Source organism: Protomyctophum bolini (genome assembly GCF_963924005.1).
Source record: "Protomyctophum bolini genome assembly, chromosome: 16".
NCBI classification, from domain to species: domain Eukaryota; kingdom Metazoa; phylum Chordata; class Actinopteri; order Myctophiformes; family Myctophidae; genus Protomyctophum; species Protomyctophum bolini.
Genome location: NC_137877.1, coordinates 16,283,511 through 16,309,753, shown reverse-complemented (window position 1 = coordinate 16,309,753; position 26,243 = coordinate 16,283,511). Strand labels below are relative to the sequence as shown.

General features: G+C 42.1%; 1 protein-coding gene across 1 annotated transcript in view; it reads right to left on the bottom strand.

The window, feature by feature from the left end:
• The window catches only part of LOC308330449 (uncharacterized protein), a 63,838-nt gene that overhangs the window by 19,900 nt on the left and 17,695 nt on the right, over positions 1 to 26,243 (bottom strand). The window contains exons 2-18 of the mRNA XM_080785302.1: positions 10,761 to 10,985; positions 8,372 to 8,406; positions 8,178 to 8,210; positions 8,033 to 8,065; positions 7,732 to 7,785; positions 6,413 to 6,502; positions 5,859 to 5,933; positions 4,929 to 4,973; positions 4,785 to 4,838; positions 4,269 to 4,322; positions 3,586 to 3,639; positions 3,148 to 3,201; positions 2,940 to 2,993; positions 2,655 to 2,699; positions 2,098 to 2,151; positions 1,624 to 1,668; positions 443 to 496 (exon numbers count right to left, since the gene is read on the bottom strand). Of these exons, the coding sequence (XP_080641428.1) occupies positions 443 to 496; positions 1,624 to 1,668; positions 2,098 to 2,151; positions 2,655 to 2,699; positions 2,940 to 2,993; positions 3,148 to 3,201; positions 3,586 to 3,639; positions 4,269 to 4,322; positions 4,785 to 4,838; positions 4,929 to 4,973; positions 5,859 to 5,933; positions 6,413 to 6,502; positions 7,732 to 7,785; positions 8,033 to 8,065; positions 8,178 to 8,210; positions 8,372 to 8,406; positions 10,761 to 10,985 (1,058 nt within the window). The remainder of the gene's footprint in view (positions 1 to 442; positions 497 to 1,623; positions 1,669 to 2,097; positions 2,152 to 2,654; positions 2,700 to 2,939; positions 2,994 to 3,147; positions 3,202 to 3,585; positions 3,640 to 4,268; positions 4,323 to 4,784; positions 4,839 to 4,928; positions 4,974 to 5,858; positions 5,934 to 6,412; positions 6,503 to 7,731; positions 7,786 to 8,032; positions 8,066 to 8,177; positions 8,211 to 8,371; positions 8,407 to 10,760; positions 10,986 to 26,243) is intronic.

Genomic DNA, 26,243 nt, shown 5'->3' with positions numbered 1-26,243 from the left:
CAACTGACGCGCCTAGTAATACATTTTCAATGAGAGGCGTGCGTTTACTTTGGACGTACAGAGAAGTTGAGGGGCAATTACGCAAGCGTATTTTCTTGTGAGCGGCCCCTTGAAATTCTCGGGCACGTGCTCGTTTGTGCACGTACCCGCCGTGGGCGACTAGACCTGGATTGTGGGGAGCTTTTATTTTTCAGGCACACCCCCTCATGAGCGTCGCTGATCCAGGTGAGAATGCCTGTGTCACTCGCTCCCCGTCTGAAACGGGCAGTATGATACAGTATGATGCATATTGCATGTAGTTTGCAGGAAAAGCGGTCACTGGGTAATTTCTATATAAGATAGATAGATAGATAGATAGATAGATAGATAGATAGATAGATAGATAGATAGATAGATAGATAGATAGATAGATAGATAGATCAATCGATCATAATGCACTTGCCTTCATTCCTGGTGTTCCTGGATAGCCAGGTGGTCCAGTGATACCCAAGGGACCCTGTCAGATCACAGAAATAGCATTAATGCTGCATCATCTGATGAATGAGGATTGAACATCCTGTTAATTATGAGATACAGTTAACTATTTTCTTTTTAAATAATTTTTATCCCACGATTTTGCAACGCATTTTTTTCCCCTTCCCAAACTGCTATGGTCCAATCACAGCTAGTGTAAGCATAACATGGGTTACGTTAGACAAACCTCTTAAAACCTTAAAAAAGAAACACAGATCTTGACAGATCTGTAAGAGATTTTGAAGGTCTGGTTCCAAAAATGAACCAGTATTTAATGTGTAAAATCCATGATATTTACATTGGAATGAATGAGCCCGGCTGGAAAGTGTCCAAGTGGGTGTGTCTAAGTGGTAGAGGGCAGGGCTTTGCTAAAGGTGAATTATCTAATGTCATCCTGGGCGCTACACTTCCTCTGCCAACCTGGGGAGGGCAGCGGACTGACCTCATGCTTCATTCTATGCATGAGTAGTCTGCTTCTTTTCACCTAACAGGGGGGAGTTTCCCTGGCCCGACGTAAGCGTGTGGAGGGAACACGTTATTCCAACCAGTTCCTTTCCCCACCATCAGGCGCCCCGGCTGGCCAGAGGGAGGCAGTTTAGAGACCAGGATTACTGCATGTTTTTGTGAGGGTACCTACCCTAGGGGACACAGGGAGAACATGCAAACTCCACACAGAAAGGCTTTTTCGCCAACCCAGCCTCGGGTATGGGCACTGATGATGTGGAGGAGAGAACACGCCCCCAGCACCCACAGCGTCCCCAGCGGGAATCAAACCCAGGACCTTCTAGCTGTGAGGCGACAGCACTACTGACTGTGCCACCGTGCCCCCACAGTTAACTATTTTCAACCCGGCATCCCAATTTGGGCATAGGTGGAATGATTAAACAAAGGAAATTTGTATTAAAAATCTATCAGATCTAAAATAGTTCTATATTCGTATGATCAAGTATAGGGCTTAAGTGGTTAGCATTGCTACTGTTCTATTTTAGCGTAGTACTAGTATTGATTGTATTATTGATTGATTATACTAGTAATTGTTGTTCATTACCGTCTGGTGACAAATAAGCAACACATCAAGGATTGTCATGTCGGACTTGAATGAACACTTACCATTGGACCTGATTTTCCAAGGTTGCCAGGTGGGCCTTTGGTACCCTAAAAGACAAAACCAGTTCACTCGGACTGTCTGACATACAGGTTAGGCTGTTTTCACTTTATAGTAGGCTACAATCACACCAAACTAAGACCTCAATATTATCACAGAATGAAAGGTTATATTCCAAAATGGCATGCCATTTATATTATTTGTACATTTGTAATAAAATTACTAAAAAAGTATAAATGAAAACATCCATAGTGATTTTACAGCTGTTTGAGCAAAAAAACTAGATTATTTTCCAAAATTACATTTCTTACAACTACATGGAGAACGGGTGTGTGCAGAAATAATGGGCGGGCAGTGAAACTCTGCGTGTTCATGTCAGTGTCACATCAAGTAATCATATGGCTCTTCAAGGTCACCACTGTTGTATCTGGGTATCGCCATTAATTAAAAAATAAAAACAGTAGGGCTTTGATCCTTACAGATGTGCCGCTAGGTCCAGAACGACCCCTCTCTCCTGGCATCCCAAGAGGACCCTAGAACGATCCAAAAAGTCAGAATTACCGTGCCAAAACTAAGCAGTACCGGTAAATACAACATAATGTTTACAGCTGATTTATACTTAGTTTCACGCTGGTGTTGCACACCGATTAGTAGTCAGTCTGCAAGCTCACAGGCGTATACTGTATGTAAATTGGGTACTGTACATACAGTGCACAGTGCATCCCTCTATTCATCTGCATTTAAGTGCAGTACAGTACAATATAAACCTGCCAATTTCAGAATCAGAAAAGGCACTTAATGCTCAGAACTCACTGTGTCAATGGATGGATACATGCTGTGCAGGACAGGTTAGTGGCTCAACCACCAAATGTATAAAAACAAAGCAAAAAATTGTCAATATAATGAATTACAACGCTTTGTGAGCTTGCAGATTGGCTATTTTTGCCATGCGTCACTGTAATATGATGAAGAATAAAATACAATCATGGGACTGGGCTTTACGAAAGTAGCCTTAATATTGGTTAAAAAGACTCACCATGGGGCCAGATCCTCCCATTGGGCCAGTGGGGCCATTGGCACCCTATATAAAAATCACATAAACCACATTTATAAATGCAGCAAATGGACCACGATAATGACACTTCATATGTGATTATAATATGCTGGCAGTGAGCCACGTGAGGACATTATCATCATAGCAGGACATTAGCGCACAAAAATTGCAATGTTTGTGATTCATTGCATACATTTGCATCGCATACGTCTGTGACTCATCGCATACAGTACGTTTGCGATGCATACGTTTGTGATTGCTACTTGCCTTGGATCCAAGCGTTCCCCTTTCTCCTTTCGTTCCACCTGGCCCGTTATGACCCTGAAATCAGAAAGCCCGTTCCATCTGGAATTTATTTGTGGTTCTGAAACTGTATACCATAAGAGTCCCCTGTCCCATCGTCTTTTCAAATAAGCACAAGAAAGCAAAAGTTAATCTAAAATAAATATTTAGTCTAGCAATACTTTATACTCACTCTATGACCTTTCAATCCTGGAGGTCCGGGTGTCCCTGGAAATCCTCTACCTCCCTGAAACGTTCCATAGAAGATTAGTTAGCCCACTTGAACCATGGCGTCCCTGTTCTGGTGGCAAGCATTCTGTGATCTAATAGATCACAATGCGTGCACGACACATTGTTAGCTTGTAGATCATCAATTTCGGGTAAGAGATTCTGCGTAGAGGAACCAAATGAGAGGGCCTAGTACTAGACCCTTGGGGGAGTCATGGGTAAACAGAAGAATACATGGTTAAAATGGTTAATGAATTACTGTATATGCATTGAAGCAAAATTTCTGCAAACCACATTTTTGGAGAGCATATAGGAATTGTATTCCATATTTTGGTGTTATTTAGCAATATTTTTGTGGTTGTACTGTACATGCATGATTCAACTGAGGCATAGATTTCCTTACAGCTGAGCCAGGGAAGCCCATCTCCCCGGAATTTCCCGATGTGCCTGCTTCTCCCTGTGTGAAGACAAGACATACAATTTTGTGCATCACAAACTGTTCGCTGCCAAAGAGGTTCCGGTAGAAATGTTATGGGTTTTTATACGCTGCTAAATCACGCATTTTATTTAGTTTCTTCTTTCTTGACAGACCACGCTGTCATCTTGCGCCAGTTAGCGCTTAATATTTTTTAAAGCCTCTAACGAATTACAGTGTCCTTAATTAAGTGTTGACATGCCGTGCAGTGAACATATTAAATACTAGACACAAAACATACGCTGTGTCCACATGGCTTTATCATTAATTAAATTATCAGATGGATGTCCATAAACATACGCTGAACTGTTCAAAATGTAAATTGAGGAGAACGTTTGACGTCATACTATTGTTCTGGCTTTAATCGTTAACTAAAGGCTTAAAATGCCCGTGAATATTTGAGCAAATGCTGATTTGACCTTTGACCTGAACAATAAAAACAGAAGTGGTAGGAAAACATTTCCATCTGAACACCATCATCCCTGTTCCTACAGTAACTGAAGTCAAACATGTACGGTTTGTGTACAGTATGTATGAAAAGTTACTGTGTAGAATAGATTATGTATAGTCACAGATATTGATCACGTAACAGCAGAGCAGAACTAACTCACGTCTTCGCCTGGTTTCCCCGGTGGGCCTTCAGGGCCCCTCTGGCCAGAATGACCCTACAACACACAATTAGGTTGCTGTTAATTCAGTGTAATCCATTTGCACAATGATTGAACACAGAGCAACATTTTTGGAAAAGAAACCAAATCAATCAAAATGTCAAGCAAAGAAACCACTGAACGGAAGAATCAAGCCAGAATGATAATAACTGAACGTTGAATTAGCATTGTGTGTCTCCAAATGCGGGAGCATTAACTTTCCTGCAACTAAGGAATTATATTTGGCCTACAGTACATTCTATGAAGACAGCCAATGTACTGGAAAGTAGGATGTTAATGTCTTACTGGATGTGCACACACAGGAAAAACAAAACAATGTGGTTAATGTTATAGGTTTACAGGTGATACTGAATATTGAGCCAGCACATGGCAATCACACCAAATTTATAATCAGATTGGCATGAACAAATAGAATAAAAGGTTGGGATTCATAGAAGAACATGCACAGAAATGTTTTACCATGCCTCCTGGATCGCCAACATCTCCAGTAGGTCCTCCTGGTCCGGAATGACCCTGACAATAGTAAAGTAGACAAATAAGAAGGGATATAGAAAAATTATATTCTGTAGCAATCTTTAGTACTAAAGATAATGGTGAATTTACCGGTGAGCCATTTGGTCCAGGAGGTCCTCGCGTTCCGCCCTCACCCTAAAGAACATAAGAGCATGATTTTAGACGTCTATGAGAGACAGGCATGTTTAAAAACCCGATGGATTCCATGTCATTAATTTCATTTGCATAAATCATAAATTAGAATAGTATCATAGTATTATTAATTCAACCAAATACACATATTGCCGGGTGTAATCAATTTATCAGATGCACTTTTTAAGGATGTAAAAATACAAAACTGTTAATACAAAATGATTTGCACATCTGCAGTGGTTGGATGTGGTCTCCCTACTCATCCATGCATTGCAATCCCAGTGTCATGCATGTAGGAAGACACCTAGTGGTTGGCAATGGCAATAACGTTATTTGAAACACATGGGCAATATTGTAGATGGCACGAGATTCATCCTCTTGACTGTAACATAGTAGCAATTATGGATTGTAGTTTTAATAGCTGACAACTGTGACAAGTCCGTATTATTCAAATGAGTACCGTAAGTGCCTTTCAGCCATGTGTACACAGTCAGTGACCGGGGTTAGTTTTTATTTCAAAGTTGTAATTGCCTCTCTCTTTCGGGAGAGGGAGACAACGGACATACCACATATGTATTGTACTTTCTTTTTTTTTAACAATGCATGTACCAATTCAGCTTGGACATATTTCCTAGAATTCCTTGAGGTACGCGTTGACACACATTGTTTTGATTTTGTGTCGATTGTGCTTATTGTGCGAGTTGGAGAATGGTTTGCATGTTTATTTTCATTGGTGGTGTTGTTTGGTGCAGTATCCGTTGTTCCATTCGGTCATCAAGTGTTTGTGTGTAGATTTGGCTTGTGGCCCAGGGTTTTTTTTGTGTGTCCATAGCTTTATATAAAGAGTTCTCATGCAGTGTGACAATCACGCAGCAGTTTAAAACTTACCCTTGTTCCAGGAATCATGGCTGTCTGTCCTGCTGACTTCTCATCAAACCCACTTGCCATATGGGCTCCCAGACCCTGAAAACACAACGTGATTTATTCCTCCTGTGATAATCAGTTTTTTCAATATTCAATGCTTTTTGAAATTTAAAATAATTGCAATGGGACACTGTAGATGAAGTAGGAAGTAGAAAATTCATATACAGGAAAAACAAAATGTTTTTGCCCGACAGCAAATAAATGATAGACATTCTTTGTCTTGGTACTAGTGTGTGCTATAGGACCTGAAGCTTGTAGTGTACTGTAGTGTAGGCTGTAATTTCATTATGTTGCTCGATCAGGATAACAGCTTCAGCCCAGCTCAGTGCAATGTAATGTAAACTTGTTCCATAGTAACGCACAATGCATGTAATCTCACGTCTATTATTGAGTACTGTGAAATGTAATGTAAAACTCATTGTCGATGTGGAATGCACTTCAGACCCCTGTTTATATTTGGGTACGGTCATGTGAACACACTCCTGGGTGCATTGGGTGTATTGTAATGTGAAACTCACTCCTGGACCTGGATTTCCTGGAGGTCCCGACTCGCCGGGATTTCCTGGAATGCCGGGCTCTCCATCGTAACCTCCAGGGCCTCGCAATCCCTACGCATCAGAAGCAAGAACACAGTTTGCATTAACACTCCAACGTATAATCCTGTGGGCAGCACATTCAATTATCAATTCATGGTTTGTTTTGTTTGCTGGGCACGGCCCGTGTTTATCTCTTTCCCATTCGTTCAGAATTTATAAGGGGTGCACACACAGATCCGACACACCAAAGATCCGACATGCGTAAATTACCAGTCGCTCCCGAACATGCGTTGGTCCGACATGCGTTGCTCCGTGCTTGCGGTAAGGGTTAGATATAGGGTTTGAGGTACGTAGGTTGTCGGTCTAATGACAGTCGGACCAATAGTATATCGGAACTTTTCTATGATAATATTTGTCAGAATCTGACAAAGTGATTGTGCATTATGGTGTTTCCCCATGATTAGATAGGTCATTATTCATCCTGTGGGGGAAATTAATTTGTTGCACACATTGAAGGGCCTTTCTCAGGAAGAACAGCTTGCTCTAACCCTTAACTCTAGAGGTCACGTTTGTCCGTGTTGTCCCCCGTAATGCGGCTGACAATGCCACTTGAGAAATTCTGTTGGCAACACGATTCTTGAGTTGAAACGGATGTCAGATGAATAGAGGGTGAACAGGAAGGGTGACAGCACTGTGCACATCAGACTGGCAACCCTGCAGTTTTGCGTCTGCCAGTGAGGTAGTCAGTAATCCAGGCCACGAGGCCGTGGTCCACTAGCATTGCAGTTAGCTTGGATGCTGGCTGAAAGCTCATTAAACTCCATGACAGTGTAAAAACGTACGTTACGCCTAATTTAGTTGGTGTTGCAGAATAGCATATCTACAACCTCGAAATGTGTCACGTTGCGACACTTTGTGAGCTTGTTGTACTGTAGATCGGCTATTTTTTTGTGAGGGGCATTATGGCTTTGGTGAAGAAAGAAAATCAAAAATGTACAAAGTTATTGATTGTAGTTGACAATAATGATTTTGTTGCTAGACAGTAATGAAGATCATACTGAAATACCATAAGCCATAATGTACGTTTGCATGTCGACAGTATGATGTGTTCTGTTCAGTCAGAGCCGTAGTGACAGAGTTATTATGATCTGAATCCAGAGATTGTTTTGTATGCTGTCAGCGTGCCAATGTAAATGTACTGCACTCTCATGCCTCGTCTAGTTCTATTTCACTGTTCAAGGCCTTTAAGGAGGTTCACTTAACACAATAAATCAAAGAAAAGACTTGTGAATGTGACATACAGGCCTTCCTTTGTGTCCACGATCTCCTCTATGTCCTGCTGCACCGGGGGGACCCTGTGATAAAGAGAGGAACAGTGGTACTCAATTATAACATTCACTTCTAACACAGGCATACTGTACATACCCGCCGTGGCATTGATTGGAGGCAGCATTCAAACATGGCATTATGTGCTGCTGGATTCTCAGTGGACATTTCGAGAGTCCTTTTCAGGTGAAGTTAGGTTAAGTAAAGTGTGCTCTCTTCTGCCATCTAGTGTCAACTCTTGTAGTTGGATGTTCCATCTTGAGTGAATAGGCTCACCATTGCTCCAGGACGGCCCCTAATCCCGGTCACCTGCCAAAAACACAATGCCGTTAGATAAAGACTTTGAAGTCATGCTCTGATTTTGTCTTTATAGCCTATTGACTCACTGTTTATACTGTTTATATTTATAGCATTCACTTACAATTGGCACTTCTCCAGGCTCGCCTTTATGGCCCTAAAGAAACAATGAGATGTTATGATAGCAATTCATGAAATGACAGTTATTATTAGATATATCATTTTGTTGGTGATGAGTTTTCAATATGTTTCACACCACATGATCACTATAGTGAACCAATGATGCACTTCTGACAGTCAATTTCACAATAAGCTTACCCTGTGGACTCTGCCTCCGCCGCCACCACCACCATCTGCAATGATCGAGGAAAGCACATGCATCATGTTAGCATTAAGCTAGCCCTGAAACATGACTGCCATGATTCATGATTCATAGCATTAAGCAAGTATATTTGGACGTCAGTGTCTTGAGTATTCAGTCCACAAGATTCCAAGCATCGCATGTTTGACAGGACAGAGAAAGCACAGAATAATAATAATAATTACCCATTATTATTATTATTACTACTATTATTATTTATGTGAGAGCAAACAACAAGTTGCAACGATCATATCCCACAAATGTCACTGGTACACTTCCCATAAACTAACTTGCCTATTGATTGTGTGGGGTTCGTTTTATTTTTATTTTAGCTTATTTTCTAAAATGTAAAGTGCCACATTCAATCAGGGGAGAGCCCATCAGGCGGAAGCTTCAATGTTGAAGTGTTCCACTTACTTCCAATTTGATATAGCCTACTCATTTGATCATCACTTAAAATTAATTACTTTCAATAGCAAATTAATAGTTAAGGTTTACTTTAGTGGATACTTTTATTGTGGAGAGCTCGGCTACCGGAAGTCTTATCCTTGCTCCCTTATCCTTGTTCCCTTGACACTGCTGATACAGCTTCACCTCTTTCATTGATCTCGAGTTTGTTTACACATGTTTGCTTAACCTCGCGTCACGCTTTCCACCACTGTTGACTGTTTACCAATAATCAGCAGAGGTTTTGCAGCACTTTCTAAGTCAGAATTTAGACAAGGCCTGAAGCCAAAGGCTTTACATCACCGTCTTTTCAATACAAGCGGCCAACGAGGTATTTTTGTTCTATATCATTTTTAGAATCTCTGTTGTTTGATGTTGACGCTGAGTTTGACTGTGCACTTCTTTCTACCATTGTATTTAAAATGTGTTTCATGCAATGCTATTGTGCCATTTTTGTCAATGTCAAGTCATGTTTCTTCATAGGCCTATATAGTACTAAAAACGGCAGTTGACCAAAAGTTCTCAAGAGACCAATAGCAATGAACGTCGTCCACGGCCATTAACAAAAGCAATAATAAAGTATATACTAAGGCCTAACAGAAAACAATTACCATGAAGTGCAGCCTTAAGCCTATAGCCACAATTTGCAACACCAGATTATTTTTTCCACTGTAGGTCGCAGTTTACTATGAAAACCTGCATTTCCCATCAGTCGTATGCATGGTTGGTCACACCTCCATAATAGTCATGCCTTGTGACATCACGCCTCCATATATGGTCAGGCCTAGTGACCTAGTGATCACACATCCATATATGGATATTGGTCTCCATATATATATATCAAGTGTGACATGGGACACTGGGATCACTTTCTTTCTGGACTACAATTCCCATAGTGCTCTGGTGCACTGTTCCTCCTTGTGGATAAGGGGAGGGCTGTTTTAACATGTAGTCCAGGAAGTAAGTGAGCCCAGTGTTCATGACACTTTGAAATACAAAAATATAGTAAAAACACATTACCCACATAAAAACCCCCAGGAAAGTGTTTCTTGTCTCCCAAACATCATTCAAATAAGATCTGGTTGCAAAAGGGGTGAAGTGGCCCATTAAGGCCCGGCCCTACTTGAGCCCTCATCAAACCCTGTACACTCAAGACACTGCCCCCGCTGCCAACCTTAGATCTCCATATATATGGAGCTGACCTGTTCTGACATTCCATATGTTGATCTGACCACATCAAACCCTGTACACTGTCAAAGTGCCAGCACTCACCCTGCAGTCTGCCGTCACCCAGACGGATGCGTGCACGCAACCTGGGGTGTCTCAGGGCGTCTTACTGGTTATAAATAATGGGATGAATCTAGAGTTGCAATACCCTCCATTGACAGCCCATTGATCAAAATCTAATTTCTGATCTACTTGTATTAAACAACGCTAAACTCACCAACATTGCAGCTGTAAGGAACACAGAATTTCTTGACAGAAAGTACCTCATAACATGTCTACGGTGGACTTTTATGAAACAAACGCTATGCAGATTGAAAGAGGATAATTCAAGCTTTCCCAACAGCTGCAATGTTGGTGAGTAGAGTAATGTTGTTTAATACAAGCAAATCGGAAATGAGATTTGGATCATTGGGCTGTCAATGGAGGGTGTTGCAACTCTAGATTCATCCCATTATTTTAAAGAAATCTGGCAAATTGCGGCTGTGCAGCCCAAAGCAGACTTGACTCAGAGTGCACTAGACTAGTTAGTACCTTATTGGCACACTGTCTGAGAACCATAGTCTGTTCAGACAACACTGGCGCTGTTGGCACATGGCAGTGAAAAAGACTGCATAGAACAGTTCATTTGGCGGAAACATTAAATAAAAAAACAACAACTTTAGGTTCACTCACCGGGTCCTGTCTCCCCTCCAGTGCCGCCGGATGAATCAACCTGGCAGACAGGACAGCACTCGCCCTCGGGGATGTACACCTTCTCACAGTTGCTTAGCTCGTCACACTGGATTTCGTCGCAGAGGACCTGGCCACTGTCACACACACAGATCCGGCATGGCTCCGGCTTCCAGATGTCCCTGTTGGTGTACGTCTGGCCGTCGGCCGTGCAGCCCAAGTCATCTCCTGAAACAGAGAAGCCATCACTGGTGAGAACATATCTCTTAAACATAAAGCAGTGCATTTCCCATGTTTCTTTTCCCCCTTTTCCCTCCCTCGTCCCCCCCCCTCCAAGTGACTCCATCTCCAATGTCTCTGTATAGTCCTCACTTTCTTCAGATGGATTACCTCATTATGGCATCAAGACAACACATAACAGGAGCTATTATTATAAGTGTTTCCACAATTTGTAGTTATAATTACATAAGGAGCTTTGTTAATCCAGCAGTGGAAATTATATTTCAGCTTCATCCAGCACCCAGCATTTATTGGTTAAGTGTCTTGCTTAGGGACACACAGACCATGAGTCAGGAGTCCAACCGGTGACCTTCTGATAACCCTTCAGCAGTACCCACTCAGCTGGCTATTCCCTCCCATCCCTCCCTATTCTGGGCCAAATATTCAGTGAAAATAGCAGATCTACAAGGTCATCATATTTGCTGTTTTCTGGAGAAAAAAATAAATGCCGCTATGATGGGCTATTTTCGACAATGAGTTCTGGTGTAGCGCAGAACAATATAGAGCTGTGGGGTTCAAGACGGGACAAAAGTTTAGCTGCAATTCTAAAGCCAAGTTGTCTGTAATGAGATAGCTGCTGACTCCACTGAATTCTGAACCAGCATGATATCACTCAGCCATAGCCAGAGGCGAGGTAAAGAGAGAGCTAGGTACATCATTTGTCTGTTTCTGTTTGCTCAGGGTTGGATTTGCATGGGGACATGGCGCTAGCCCCTCCTATTCCCAGCTTTGTGTGTTTGTGTGTACCACGGAAATGAGGATAAAAAGTGAGGACAGGAAAGTGAGGACGCCGATTGTGATTGGTCGGAATATAAGAGCACCCCTCACTTCACAGCACACGAGTGTGATTTTTGTTTTCATCACCGACGTTGGGGATATGTTTTTTCCCTGCTTCTGTTCAGACTGAATTAAATACACGCATTTCCTTTTCGGAAATGTCTACCGTTTGATATGTTTATGTATGTAAATGTTAACATCATCATTCAAAAATAGCCGAGCTACCTCACTTATAGAATTTATGTTGGACAAAGACAGGCATAAGTGGTTAAGAAAATGTTTCCCCCTTCCCCCTCCAACAAATCCATGTGTTTGATTTTCATAATTCATTTTAAATTATATATTTATTTAACCTTTATTTATACAGGTGAAAATCCCATTGAGATCAAGATCTCTTTTACGAGGGAACCCTGGGAGAATCGATGACTTCACACAAATACTGGCCTAATCAGAAGCTATTTAAAAAAGGTAAGATTGCAAGATCTTGGCCAAACAAAATGGTCTCATCCTGTTTGCTAATCTCTTCAGCCAGCGAAGTAAATTAATACATAATTCATTTACAGCAGCTGCCTTGAGGAGTTTATTACAGCCGAAACAATGCCAAAAGTGAATAATTGTAAATGGCAACGCAGTCTTTCTTCGTTACTCTAAATACTATACTATATTTTATTATTTATATTTATTATATACACTAAATATGCAAGGAGTATAATGCTATACATACAGTACACAGAATGACACCTAGCACATCAATGCAAGGTCAGCAGTTTCCCAAAAAACAGGGATGCTAGGATTAATGTGGTTAAACTGACATGTATACAGTGCTGTTTTATTTCTTTAATGTGAAACATGCTTCTATTCTGCTCTAGACGATGTGTAAGGCTGTGAAGGTTGTGGAAAAGGTGACTCTTCATTGTTGTAAAGTCCCTCCCGCTGTTAGACATGAGCTCATTTCTTCCGAAGGCAGTGTGTTTCAAATACCTGACTCGCGTTCACTTTGAAACATAGGTTCATTTTGTTTAACAACCAGGGTTTAAATTCAATATCAACAAAACAAATAACTCATGGTGTAAAGGGCAGATAGGTCAGCAGCGGTGCGCTACAAAGTGGAGCTTATAGAAAACTGCATTTGAAACAAACACGTTCTGGACAAGAGAGCAGGATGTGCAGACATGGCCCTGCTCCATCAACGCTTGTGTTTCCACTTCTAAAGAAACCACACGCCTGTTCATAGAAATAGCAGACATGCATTTACAATAGCGCCATGTCTCTGCAGGCCAGTGTTCTGGGGTTGGATGTTTTACTCATGGCTTTAACAGCAGGACTTCCCAAGCTCGAGATTCCCCCAAAATCTGAGCCCAGATCTGTCAGATCCGTGGGTGGTGACCCTGAAGCTTTTACCTGTTCCTTTTATAAACAGTAGGTGGCACCCCTGAGCTTCAAAGCACAGGTATCCCAGGTTGATGATGAGCCCACAGAGAGGATACAGAAGGCTTGTTACACTACAGAGACTCACCAACCTCTGAGATGGGGGGGGGGGGGATCAGAGAGGTGTTTACACACTGCCTCCGAGTAGCTGCGCTTGTCAGGACAAAGGGAGGAGAGTATGATCCCCACCACGTGGTGACGGGCTATAGGAGGATGTCTACGTTAAACCTCATAGTAGGCTTCACTTGGCAAGCTGCCGAAGGCCACATGCTTGCTTCCATCTAAAAGCCTCAATTTGCACGCCGACTGCCTCCATGCATGACAGGGAAATTTGTGTTGAATGAGCCTGGCACATACAGTATATGTGAGATTAATTATTACGTTCCTTAATATCCACTTAAATCCTGGATTATATTTTGTCGTAAAACGGTGTCACTTAAAAATATATAATAAAAAAAATAAGAGTATCGTATAAGCTTATATACTGTGTATATATATATATATATATATATATATATATATATATATATATATTCTCCAAGGGTTGTTTGATCGGGGGGAAAAGGCGAACTCACAATGCGACATGCAAGTTGTGTTACGAGGGAACATCAAAGGCATGACATTGACTCAATGGCACGGCACAACCATCTGTTTAACAGACCCTAGTCAAAATGAGTTCTATAAATTATGATCATTAGTTGAATGAGATTGCAATACCATATTGCTTCAGTTTCATACCGCTCAACCAGACTGACTTCTCCTGTAATTGCCTAAACGTTCAGGGCTTTAGGCATTCATTCTCCATTCTATCACCCTGTACACAGAAACGGACCATTGGGATATTGCCCTGTAGGCTAAATATGTATCTGATGGAAATTTGATCCGCTGCTGGGATTTCCTTTCCTTTTTATTGGGTTAATACCTGTTTGCCCTTCAAGATTGCTATCAAAAGCCGCTGGCTAATGACCAAAGAGTCAAGACTTCATTCAGTACAAGCAATATGCCTCAAGACCATCTGGAACCATAATGGATGGGATCAGATTTTCAATGATAAAAGCCTCTCACTATGCAAACCCAGCCGGAATAGATAAGAGCGACTTACAGTAAGACTCATACCTGGAACAGGATCAATCCAGAGCTGCAGCAGTGCACTGCTGCATACCAAGCTAGGCAGGAGGTTCACAATACCATAAATCAGTCCTTCTCAAACATCTTTAATGTCAGGGACCCCCATAAGATTTGTGTTGTTAAACATTTTCAAGATTCTTCAAAAAATCACACCCATGTGAACTGAGTGGTGCAACTCCCCTCTCCCCCTGCCCCCTCTCTCTCTCAACAGTGCAGCACTATCTCTCTCTCTCTGTGTTTCTGGCACAACAGCGCCACCTTTTCCCCTACTGGTACTCATAGTCACATAGTCACACAGACATTGCTGTTCCTTGGAATGGTTGCACCACTCAAAAAATAGCAGACCCACAAGCTCACACAACACAGCAACCCGTTGTGAGCTTGTAGATCTGTTCAACATCCAAAGTATAAAGTAGGGATACATGGTTAAACTGATTTTGATTTTGTATCATAATTCATGTTGCTGTGGACCCCCAGGGACCCCCTCAAGGACCCCGGGAGGTCCCCAGACCCCTTTTTGAGAATTCTGCTATAGTTAAAAATCTGGAACTTAATTGAATCATTAATGTTATTTTAATCAATCTGTATAGTAAAGTATGTATAATACAAGTACCTCTGCAGTGGGTGGAGGTGCTCTGATCTCCCTGGTACTACTCTTCCATTGAGAAATAGACTACTAAGGAGTACTGCCTTGAGCTCATATTGTATGTGCAATAGGCCTATCTCACAGCCCTTCCCCGCCCCCTTTTCTGAGCTAATGGTGTTGACGTGACATCACTCCATATTTTACATGTTAAAAGACCTATATTCAGAAGCCATAAACAATGCTTTTCTGAAGGTAAACTTTATTCTATTTGTTTTAGCTGTCTTACCAGCTAAAACAGCTAAGGAAACAGCCTTAAATGGTGCAGAGAAAGCAGGTAGGGATGTAGCTCTGGTCCATGAGTAAGGCTATGGTGGGTGTTGCCTCTTTGTTGGGTGGTAGAAATGTGGTCTCTCACATGGGAGAGGCAGGTTCGAATCCCTGGTAGGACATGGTTATGGCTTGCAGCTTTAAACTTGCTATAACAAACAACCGTCTAAAACGTGGTTCCCAAACTTTTTTAGCCTGTGACCCAAAACAGAAATTTGACATTCGCCCGGGACCCATACTAGTACAAATATCAGATCTACAAGCTCACAACGCGATGCTTCGCACAGTGAAGCATGGGAATGTTTTGCATAGTGTTCATGAAGTTAACCTAATGTAGTCAGATTCAAATAACATATTCACTGCTTCATCTGAACAATTAAGGCAGAGTCGGTCAGTATCCAGCACAGGAAATTACAATAACAAACTTCGGGGGTGATTTGTCTGCACATTATTACACTCTTAGATTGTCTGGCTTCAATGTGGAACACCATCTGGTATCCTAAGCAAGCAGTCTAATAAAACAGGCTGAGAATGATTTGCAATCGCCATTTGACCCATCTGGCGTCACAGTCACATCTAACTTGCACATACGTAAACATGTTATGCCTATGCATAAACACATAAACAAATATTTGAGTCTCTGGTTTCCTGCTACAAAAGCGCCCCAAAAACGTAACACATGCATGTGGTGGAAGCGAAATATCGACACGCTGTTTCTAACCCACATTTGCACACAGACTCTGGCACAGATGGACACAAACGCTTTAACATGTGCAGTTGTGCACACATAGCAGGACACCCTGTCCTTCTGACCAGAATCACTGAAGTAGTCTTGCTGAGCCATGAGGCCCATAGGGCAGGAGCCTATCTCCTGTTTCTGTTTCTGGACATGGCGCTAGTATGTCGCAGGGACTTACCCCCAATCCAACCCTTGATGCTGAGTGTCAAGCAGGGAGGCACTGGGTCCCATTTTTAGGGTCTTTGGTATGACCCGGCTGGGGATCGAACCCCCGACCTCCCAGTCTCAGGGCGGACACTCTAACCACATGGCCACTGAGCTGGCCTGACCTCCACCATATCTCATGGGAAGTGGCAGAAAATTCATCACCATTTCTCCCAAGCAGCTGTATGTGTGACCTAGTACAGCCATGTGTATGCACATAACACTAAAATAGCAAATTAGGCCTGTCACAATCATTATATTATTTCCTAATCGCAATTATTTGAGATAATCGCAAGTATTTAGCATAATCGTCATAATCGTTTCCATGTGGAAGAATGTTCGTACATTTTCAGATATTTTCCCCCAAATAGCGGACGTAGCAGATCTACAAGCTCATAATGTGTTCTGTTGTTCCGTTAGCCTTTACAAAAGGCTAACAGAAATGTGTTGTTTTGGTCATATATGTTGTTCCAATGTTCAATGCCAAAGGTCGTCAGTTACAATAATTTATTTGTATGACAATTAATTGCAGTGAGGGGAAATAAGTCTACAAGCTCACAATGTGTCACATCGCAACTCATTGCAAGCTTGTAGATCTGCTATTTTCTATTTAAAAAAAAACTTGTGAAATTGGACATTCTGCTAATTAGTTCTTTCTGCTTGTGTTACTTTAAGTACATTTTGATACCAATACCTTTATACTAACCTCATTAGAACTAGACCCAGATCAGTGAGATGCCCTGCTGAGAAGGCCATGTATTGATTAAATAATTGCTTAAATGATGGTGAAATGACCCAAGTTCAAACTCATAATATCCTGGCTTTGCAAACATAAGCTCATCTGTCTCAAAAGATAAGCACTGTGAATCTACTGGACTTATGCTGACTGAATAATAGCAGGGGTTGACTACCTGACAGCATGTTCTTTCATTGTTGCAGCATTTTAGATAATTACTGTACCCATGCAAGGCAGATTTCATCCAGGCTTGTCAAGGTTTGACTCTGCCTGTGTATACTCCTAGTTGACAATACAAAACATCACATCAGGTAGTATTTAAGCTGAGCTGGCAGCAACAAAGCTGGAAAGTCACTTCTTTCTTTCTTTGTTTGTGTCCCATTTGGGGGTTTGAGTGATTTAGGCAAGAGTTTGAAATTTACTGGTAGAGAAGTGTGGTTCGCAGAATAGTCTTTAGGAGAAAAGAAAAAAAGAAATCTTCCACTAAATTGTGAGCCCACAGTAAAATGCTCAGTGTTCATTTAACTCTGTACAAACAGAACCAAATGAACTGTTAATTATGGAATGGATGTGCAACTCTGTGAGTGTCTATGGACACGTGGGTTAAATGAACACTCAGGATTTTACAGTGCAGAGGAGGTACCAAATACGTACAGATGTGTAACTGAGAGTCTCCAAATGGATTTTTAAAGGGTCCATTTGTTTCCATGTGGAAAGTGAATTACCACTCAGGATTTGACAGTGCAGGAGGAGTGTGTGGGTAGGGGGGTTCACATCGTTCACTTTTTCCCTCCATTCAGCTAAGGTTCCGTGCTTTTCCGCAGACGTGCGTTTAATCGTGACGGTGGCGAAAAGGCATGCAGCCCCCTCTCTGTGGTCGACGGCCCTGATCCGGATTTTCCACTAGTCAGCTAACGGGGGCAGACAGACAGTTTCCTCTCCTAGGTTTTAAAACACGGTAGTCTGGTACTCTCCGACATTACTCAACGGAGGAGGCTCTCCTCCTGTTTTTCTCATTCAGTGCAGCCCGGCTGCTCGCTCGCCAGACACCCACGAGATAATGCCGGACCGCTACACCTCCGGCAATCATTGCACACATCTGAGTGTGGAAAGACCCGGGGGGAGGAGGGAAAAAAAATAGCATGGGATTATCTCGATCTGGCAGATGCGGAATAGAAAAAGTAAAAGAAAAGAGGATAGTTTATAGATTTTCCCTGGCTCATATGGAAACATACTGTGTTTGGGGAGTGAGTAAGGGGTTAGAAAATGACCTTATGGAAACAATGACTCGTTTTAGCTAAAGCTTGCCATTTTTTAAGTAAAGAAAAATACGAAATACTAAACTAAAAAACTGTGGCCACATAGACCCCCCCCCCCCCCCCATCTGAGTGACAAGCAATTTCTCAGAATGTTAAAAAAAATGCCCAGAAAAACAATGCCCACAGAATGCGTTGTTTATTAAATAATATCACATCTGAATCCATTTCGTCTCCGTCTCCGTCCAGAGCAGTGTGTCATTCCACTGAGACCAGCGTGCCCCGGTTGACTGACATGGCTAATTCCACAAGGAAAACAGGCTGCTTTTCTGAGCCCAGATGCAGATGAGTTACAGCTGCAGTGCTGACGGGTGGCTTTGAGGCAGCTGTGCCGTGCGTTTCTGCTCTCAAATCCCCTGGGTGACACAGACAGACGTAAATCTTCGCTCACCTCTGACCCAACCTGTAATTGGTTCACTGATGAAGCAATTCACAAGGCCCTGTTCTCTCACAAAACAACTGTCGAGACCTTTGCCATCTCAGTCCAGTGCATGGCGTTCCGAAGGGTCAAATACAAGGACAACGACCAGCCCCCTTTATTGGCCTTCTTGTCGGCACAGTATAGCACTTCAAAGGCGACTCGACAACCTATGATTATCTGTCATCCTGTGTGCTTTGGTTTTAATGATTGAGTTAAAGACTTGACTTACTTGGTGGGGGGACTCAAAACCTGTGATTCTCAATGTTTCTTTAATTTCAAGGACCCTATAGTTTGATATGCATTAGGCCACAGGCACTTATTTAATACTTATATAAAAATGTTGCTCCTCTGGGACGGGACCCCAATCTATGCTGTAGAGAGTATTATTTGTAACTTTGAACCACTCTTGGAGTTACAGACCCATATGTTTTATATCATAGTTTAGCTGGGGACCCCTTAGCTGCATTCTACCCACTCAAGGACCCCTTGGGAGTCCCCGGACCTCACATTGAGAACCACTGCTCCAAACCATTCATGGAGTCCTGCCTCTTTAATATTCTGACCTCATGGAGAAAGCATTGGGGGGGGGGGGGGGGGGTGTCTCTCTCTCTCTCTCTCTGTGTCTCGGGGGGTGTTGTACTCTGGTTCAAACACGTTCCTCACCTTGGCTTCCATAAACAAAGCCACGCATCTCTCCAGGGGAAGCGGTAGAAAGCTCGGGCCAGGAAAAGTTGAAATGGATAAGTAGCAAGCATGCTGACTACATGTCTAGGCTTCTCCCCCTGTCCGTCTCCGACGTGGAGGCTTCCTCGACCACAGTCGTGATATGTTCCTATCCCATGTTCACCCGTGGGAGGCTTGCGGCTGTCCAAAATTGCACATCCCCCCCCTCCCCTAACCTCTGTCTTAATCTTCTCTCTGTGCCTCTCTCTCTCTCTCTCTCTTCTGCTGCCTGACTTCAACAGCTTTCCGTTGCCTGGAGTTTTACTAGTGCATTATGTATATACTCTTGAATTATTTCTATAAAAAATAGCAGATCCACAAGCTCAGTGTCTCACAGCACAATGTGCACTTGTACAGCACATCTGCTGTTTGTTTGTTTGTTTGAAATGTTTTAAGAGTCTAAAATAGTTAGACGTTCAGGAGTTTTGCCAGATTGGCAGGAATATCATAGAATACACAGCCTTATGTCTATGTGTTATTAGATATTGACTGGCATATACAGGACTTAAATGATTATGATTAGCCTATAATGAGTAGCCTAAATGGAGATCCCACTTGGTCTTTACCCCGGCACTGATCAAACAACCTTTATTGTCATTATGTCATAATGGAAAATGTTCTTCCCAGAACTATTATAGACTCATTGCGGAATACAAGACAAAACAGGCATTCTGGGAGCTTCTGAAGTGAATAGATCTGTAATCAGACATTTCCAAAACCACAAGCGCCGACGGAACGTTGCAGTAACGAGGCTACTGTACACATAGATAATGATCATTCACTGCAATGTTTTTTTACACTGTACACCACCGCTCAGAACATTACAGTGTCTACAACAGTGGTGTAAAGTAACTAAGTACATTTACTTAAGTAAAGTACAATTTTAAGGTATTTGCACTTTACTTGAGTATTTCTAATTATTTGTTATTTTACTTCTACTCCACTACATCTCAGATCCAAGTATTGTACTTTTACTCCACTACATTTATTTGAAAACTTTAGTTACTAGTTACTTTGTAGATTTAGATTATTATTGCAAAACAGGCATGCCCAAATAGAGTGTTGTGAGGTCAGAACAGGCCAGCTCCATATATGGACGCTGGGCAGGGGCCCGGTCCAGAGCCCGGGCAGAGGCCTTTTTGCGGCGGTTCTAGACAACCGTGGGTCCGACCGACATGTAACTTAGATAGCACTTTATGTAGACTAGTTAGATAGCATTTTATGTAGACAGCACTAGATAGAATATGTTATGTTATGTAGACATAGCACTTTATAGTATATCATTTAAGTACAGTTTCATATAGATATTCCACTGGTACGTTCTTAGCTTACGCATGTTTCATGATAACTACGTGTTATGTATGTGATGTATTGCCATGCTTTTTTGTTCTTGCTTAATGTAAATCGCTCTGGATTAAGAGCGTCTGCTAAATGCCTAAATTGTAATTGTAGTATTGATACTTTTACTTAAGTAAAACAATTGAGTGCTTTTTCCACCACCGGTCTAGAAAGCAGAAGTACAACAGAACAACAACAAGCTCTCACTTTGCTGGCCCCATGACACAGTACCAGAATCCTCTCACTTTGCTGGCCCCATGACACAGTACCAGAATCCTCTCACTTTGCTGGCCCCATGACACAGTACCAGAATCCTCTCACTTTGCTGGCCCCATGACACAGTACCAGAATCCTCTCACTTTGCTGGCCCCATGACACAGTACCAGAATACAAAGGTTCAATGAGGGCAACCATTTGCTCCTTGTTTGGGCATGCCATGAGCTTGCTAAAGATTCACTTGAGAAACATTTTTGCAGTTGAGAGAATATACAACATCTATCAAAGTTTGATGACAAAGAGGAACACTATATAGACAAAAGTACCATTTAGACCTACTGAAAACCTTTCAATATTTTCTTTAATGGTTAAATGAAGGTAAAATAAATAAATTTAAATGGCAGTAATTCTCAAACTGTTTAAACTCAAGGACCGCCACATCATGTTTGATGTTGACAAATTGCTACTGGGACCCCAATCTGTTCTGTAAAATCCTCAGTTAAGTTAACTTGTTGTGTGTACAAATATACATATGGAGATCCATGATTGTCCATTGGATCAACAATCATCAGAGCTGGGTCCCCCCTGGAACCGGCACAAGGACCCCTGGGAGTCCCCATGCCCCATGGTGAGTGTGGTTACACCTAGGTTACTCTGCAACCACTCTGGCTAGCTTCATGGTTTTAGTTTTTCTTCACTGTTTTTTCAATTTTCAATAAATTACAACCTACAGACCACAAAAGACAGCCACGTTGGTTCTATAACATGTCATTTCGTGCTGTCATAACACACTTTGCTCTAAACACTGGAAGAAGGGTGGTTGAAGATCAAAGTGAATCATCCATCTTCCTGTTAAAATCCGTAATCCTTAACCCTTTGCGGTACACTTTACGTTTCAAAGACTATAATCAGTTTAATTTAACTGAAAGTGGCCATGATGGTGTAGTTTTACACTGTTTATTATTTATACCCAGAAATGCAAGGTACGTAACGTGACTTTCAAGTTGGCAAGCTGAGCATGTGATGCAATATCACTTCAGGCCAGCACAAAGAAGAAAATCACACCCGTGTGAAGTGAGTGGTGCAACTCTGTGGGGGTACCCTGGGTCCTAACACACCACCAAGTCACTGTTGTGCACTGTGCAGCCTAACACACACACACACACACACACACACACACACACACACACACACAGTACACACACACACACACACACACACACACACACACACACACATAACATACACAAAGAGGTCAGGGAGGAGAGCCAGTACAGTACAGTACATACAGCACAGGTCTGAAAAACGTTTGTCCGGAATCTGCGTTTAACTGCTTTGGAAGAATTGTTACAAATACCCCTGTACTGGGATATGAGTGCAAACTAAAAGTACCAATATAGTAGTAGTATAATGATACTACTACTACTACTACTAATATGAATTCATTCCTAACCTTTTGCATAATCACATTATTGGGTGGCTGTCAGGAAATCCCAAGGCACCTGTCTCACAGCACAGCACACGAGTGCACCTCGTCAAATTGTTTGGAAACCACTAGATAAATACTATTGAGCTGGAACCCACAACTCACTGTTTCACCGTACAGTACAGTACACTATGTAATTTGTCATGCAATGTAAGCACAGGAGCCGGTGCGGTGGCTGGGGGTGGCAGGTGTGAACGGTTATAATTGAATTTGCCACAAATCTGATTGCTTACATTTCCATGTAAGTGAAACCTAATTGCAGGTACATGAGGGGTGTGTGAAAAATTGGTATTCAGCTTTCTCGAGTGTGTCTGTTTGATTTGCAACCGTATCGCAAAACACAGCGTGTTCTGGCTGAACATCAAACATGTGGTATTCATATCCTCTCAGGTTAGGTCCAGAACTCACTGATCTGTCCAAGCAAAACGTGTTGACACACTTTGCTCTCACGTGCACTAGCTCCCTCCCGTCAACTCAAAGTGAATGTCTGCAAGCTATACCTGCAACTTTATTATTCTTTTTTCTGCCAGCATACTATCTCTATAGTGATCCTCTGTAGATATGATAGATTTATCTCAATAATCACATTTATAATCTAATTTTACAGTCAAACATGCATGTCCATGTTGACCAATATATTGACTTTTGATTTAATGCACCTTTTCTCATGTGCATTCATATAAGCATCCACTCCACATATACATATCTGTAAGTAAAATCAACGCACGAAGGGACGGAAAATGGTTGACATCAAGCATTCCAGTTAGGCAGAGCATGAGCGTTAACATATACAAGGGTCATGGCGCCCCAGCGTTTTACATCAACTAAGCACATGGCCAGATGTGAAAGAATAAACGCTGGAGTCGCCACACAGGGGAAAGCTGTTTCCACTGCATTGTGCACACACTGGGACGAACGCTATTATTTCAGCTCTGTGCATTCGTCACGAATACATACGGTAGTGAAATTGAACATCCTGCCATTGCACCATGATTCATACGCAGTGAGATTACAGTCTTTCATCGTGACAAGAGAGAACATTATAGCCCGGAGCACGACAGATCTAACTAGACTGAAACGGTGCTCGGGTGATTGTGTCCGTACTTGTTCTTTAATTTCACAGTTTTAGCATTTTTGGCTTTGGTTCAAATTTGACGCTGTGCAATATCAGTGGGACGTACTATATACGTCCACATTGCTGGTTAACATCCCCCAGCCATTATGCATTCGTAATGACCAACAGGTGCTCATTATGCATTCCAGTTGAATCTATACATTTAAATTACATGCCCCTCATAATTTATAATGAATTGATTCTACAGCATCTGAAATGTGTTGTTCATGCAAGCAAGGACCAGGGTGGTCCCTCAGTCTTGCACACACAAGTCTAATGTCCGCCAGGCATGAAGGATGACGGCACAACCGCTCTGCCAGATAATAATTCAACCTGATGAGTTGACAACTTTCTTCAACTTTTTTACTTACAGAACATGAACACGGATATAAAATGTACCAGGGTTTTGTGCCCCAAAAAAGGAAAACAGCCTATAACCAAACAGTACACCGACGACCTGGTTATAGAGATATGTGGCAGTCATCATCAATAATGTTTAATATTCAGTTATACTCCAAAGCACAGCCATTAAGTAGATCAGAAAAAGGTCAAACTCACAAGCCGAACACTAAGGCTTGATGTTAGACAGAGTGGGGCAAACTGCAGGAAAGAATGCAAGGCCTGTGTTGTCCGGCATGTTGGCTGTACCTCGCAGCAGAGCTGAACACATCTGCTTAACTTTTCAAGTGCAGGCCTATGCGTTGGCCTGCTTTCTGCCTATATTTCTGTCTGTTTGTCTCTTTCTGCTCGTTGATTAGATTCTTAACGGAGGAACGCAATCCCAGATAAAGGTTGCACTGTTGAGCTATCCCTGAAAGATCCACTGTAAAACCTAAGTTACATTATTTATTTCATCATCACTGTCTGTGTAGCTTGATGACATAAATTCATCTTCAACAAAAGGAACAAAATGTAAATTAGCTCTAACTCGAACTGTACCCCAAAGGGAATAATTCATGTTTATGAAGTGTTGATACAAGAACATTTTTATCCCATGATTTTTGCAACCCATTTTTTCCACCCAGTGCCAATTGTCTAGTGTAATCCTGGGTGCTACACTCCTGCTACACTCCCCCTGACGGGGGAGTTTCCCCCGCTTGGAGCTAGCGCGTGGGAGGAACACGTTATTCCAACCAGTTCCTTTCATATCCATCAGGCACCCCGGCTGGTCAGGCGGAGGCAGTTTAGAGACCAGGATTACTAAAGACATTTCTTAAACAATATTGTGTCGAGTTGCCATGGGATTCCAATAATGCACTGTCTGCCTTGCCTGCTACATCAGCTTAAAATGGCAGCTTATCAAAGGGATCTGTTTCTTATTATCTTATTAGGCAAGGCTATGTCTTGATTATAAACACCTGTTGGTCTTTTGACGCAATATCTTTGCAGTCTGTACCAGAGGACAAGGTTCCGCAGGTTCTCCTCAGTGACCATCACTTGTCAGAATGATTTCTTAATGAGAACTCTTCATTCAAAGTGTTTGGAACACAGCAATTCTGAACTACTACAACTTCAGGCTCACCCAAAGGCCAAAGAACACTTAACCACTTAAATTCTATTGACTGAGGTCCCCCGAGAACTAGGTCCACTTTCCCCTCGACACCAAATCTCCTCACCCGCGTGCGACGTGTTGTGAGCTTGTATTTTGGCTGTTTTTTAACAAATGTTTGCCCCAGAATAGAGACACTAGGTTTGAAACGTAGGGCTGTATTTTGCGTGTCTTAAGTACCAGGTCTTATTCCCTAACTTGAGTAAACTAAAGACCTGGAGGCGTGATCAATGCCATTTGGCTATTCTGAGTGGCCAAAGAGCATTGATCACGCATCCAGGTCTTTAGTTTACTCAAGTTAGGGAATAAAACCTGGTACTTAAGACACGCAAAATACAGCCCCTAGTGTCTACAAAAATATGGCATAAGTTGCATAGTTCTGCAGTTACTACCGAATCGTAACAGTATAGGCCTCGAGCTTTCATATGTAGATGTTTTGTTTGTTTTATAACCTCATTTACACCCAAACAACCTGACAGTTGAACATTCAGTGGATTTTCTGTGTGCTGAGGTGTTCTGAAGCCTCTTGAGCTGCGATGAAAAAATAACAATTTTCCACCACTGTTTTGCCTGTAAATCATTGCCTTGGGAGTTGACAAGGCGGGATTAGTGGACGGTGACATCACTGTCCACGGGCAAATGAGAGCACATTTTGAGGCTTTATTATATTATTCAGAAAACCCCAGACCACAGAAAATCCACAGAATGTTCAAAGTTCAGGTATTGTGCAATTGAGGTAATAAAAAAAGTCCCCAGACCTTTAATAGTCTGATCTGGAGCACACCTTTCAAGAAGGCTGAGTGACCATTTCCATTGGAGAGCATGCAGTCATGGAACGGACTGACTAAAGCCATGAGATGAAACGCACATGTTGGATCATTATCGTTCTTTCCAAGGGGAGTGGGTTTGCATTTTTTATGAGGCAGTTTTATATATAAGTTGAGAGGAACACCCAAACCAACCCCCACCCCAAGGCAAAGGAGATTTACTGCACACATTTAGTTTGACCCTCTTGCTACAGGAATCAAAGGATGCCACAGCCTCTCTGTCTCTTTCGCATGCACACGCACACACTCACGCAGTGCATGTATGCACACACATGTTGGTATTGCTATACTT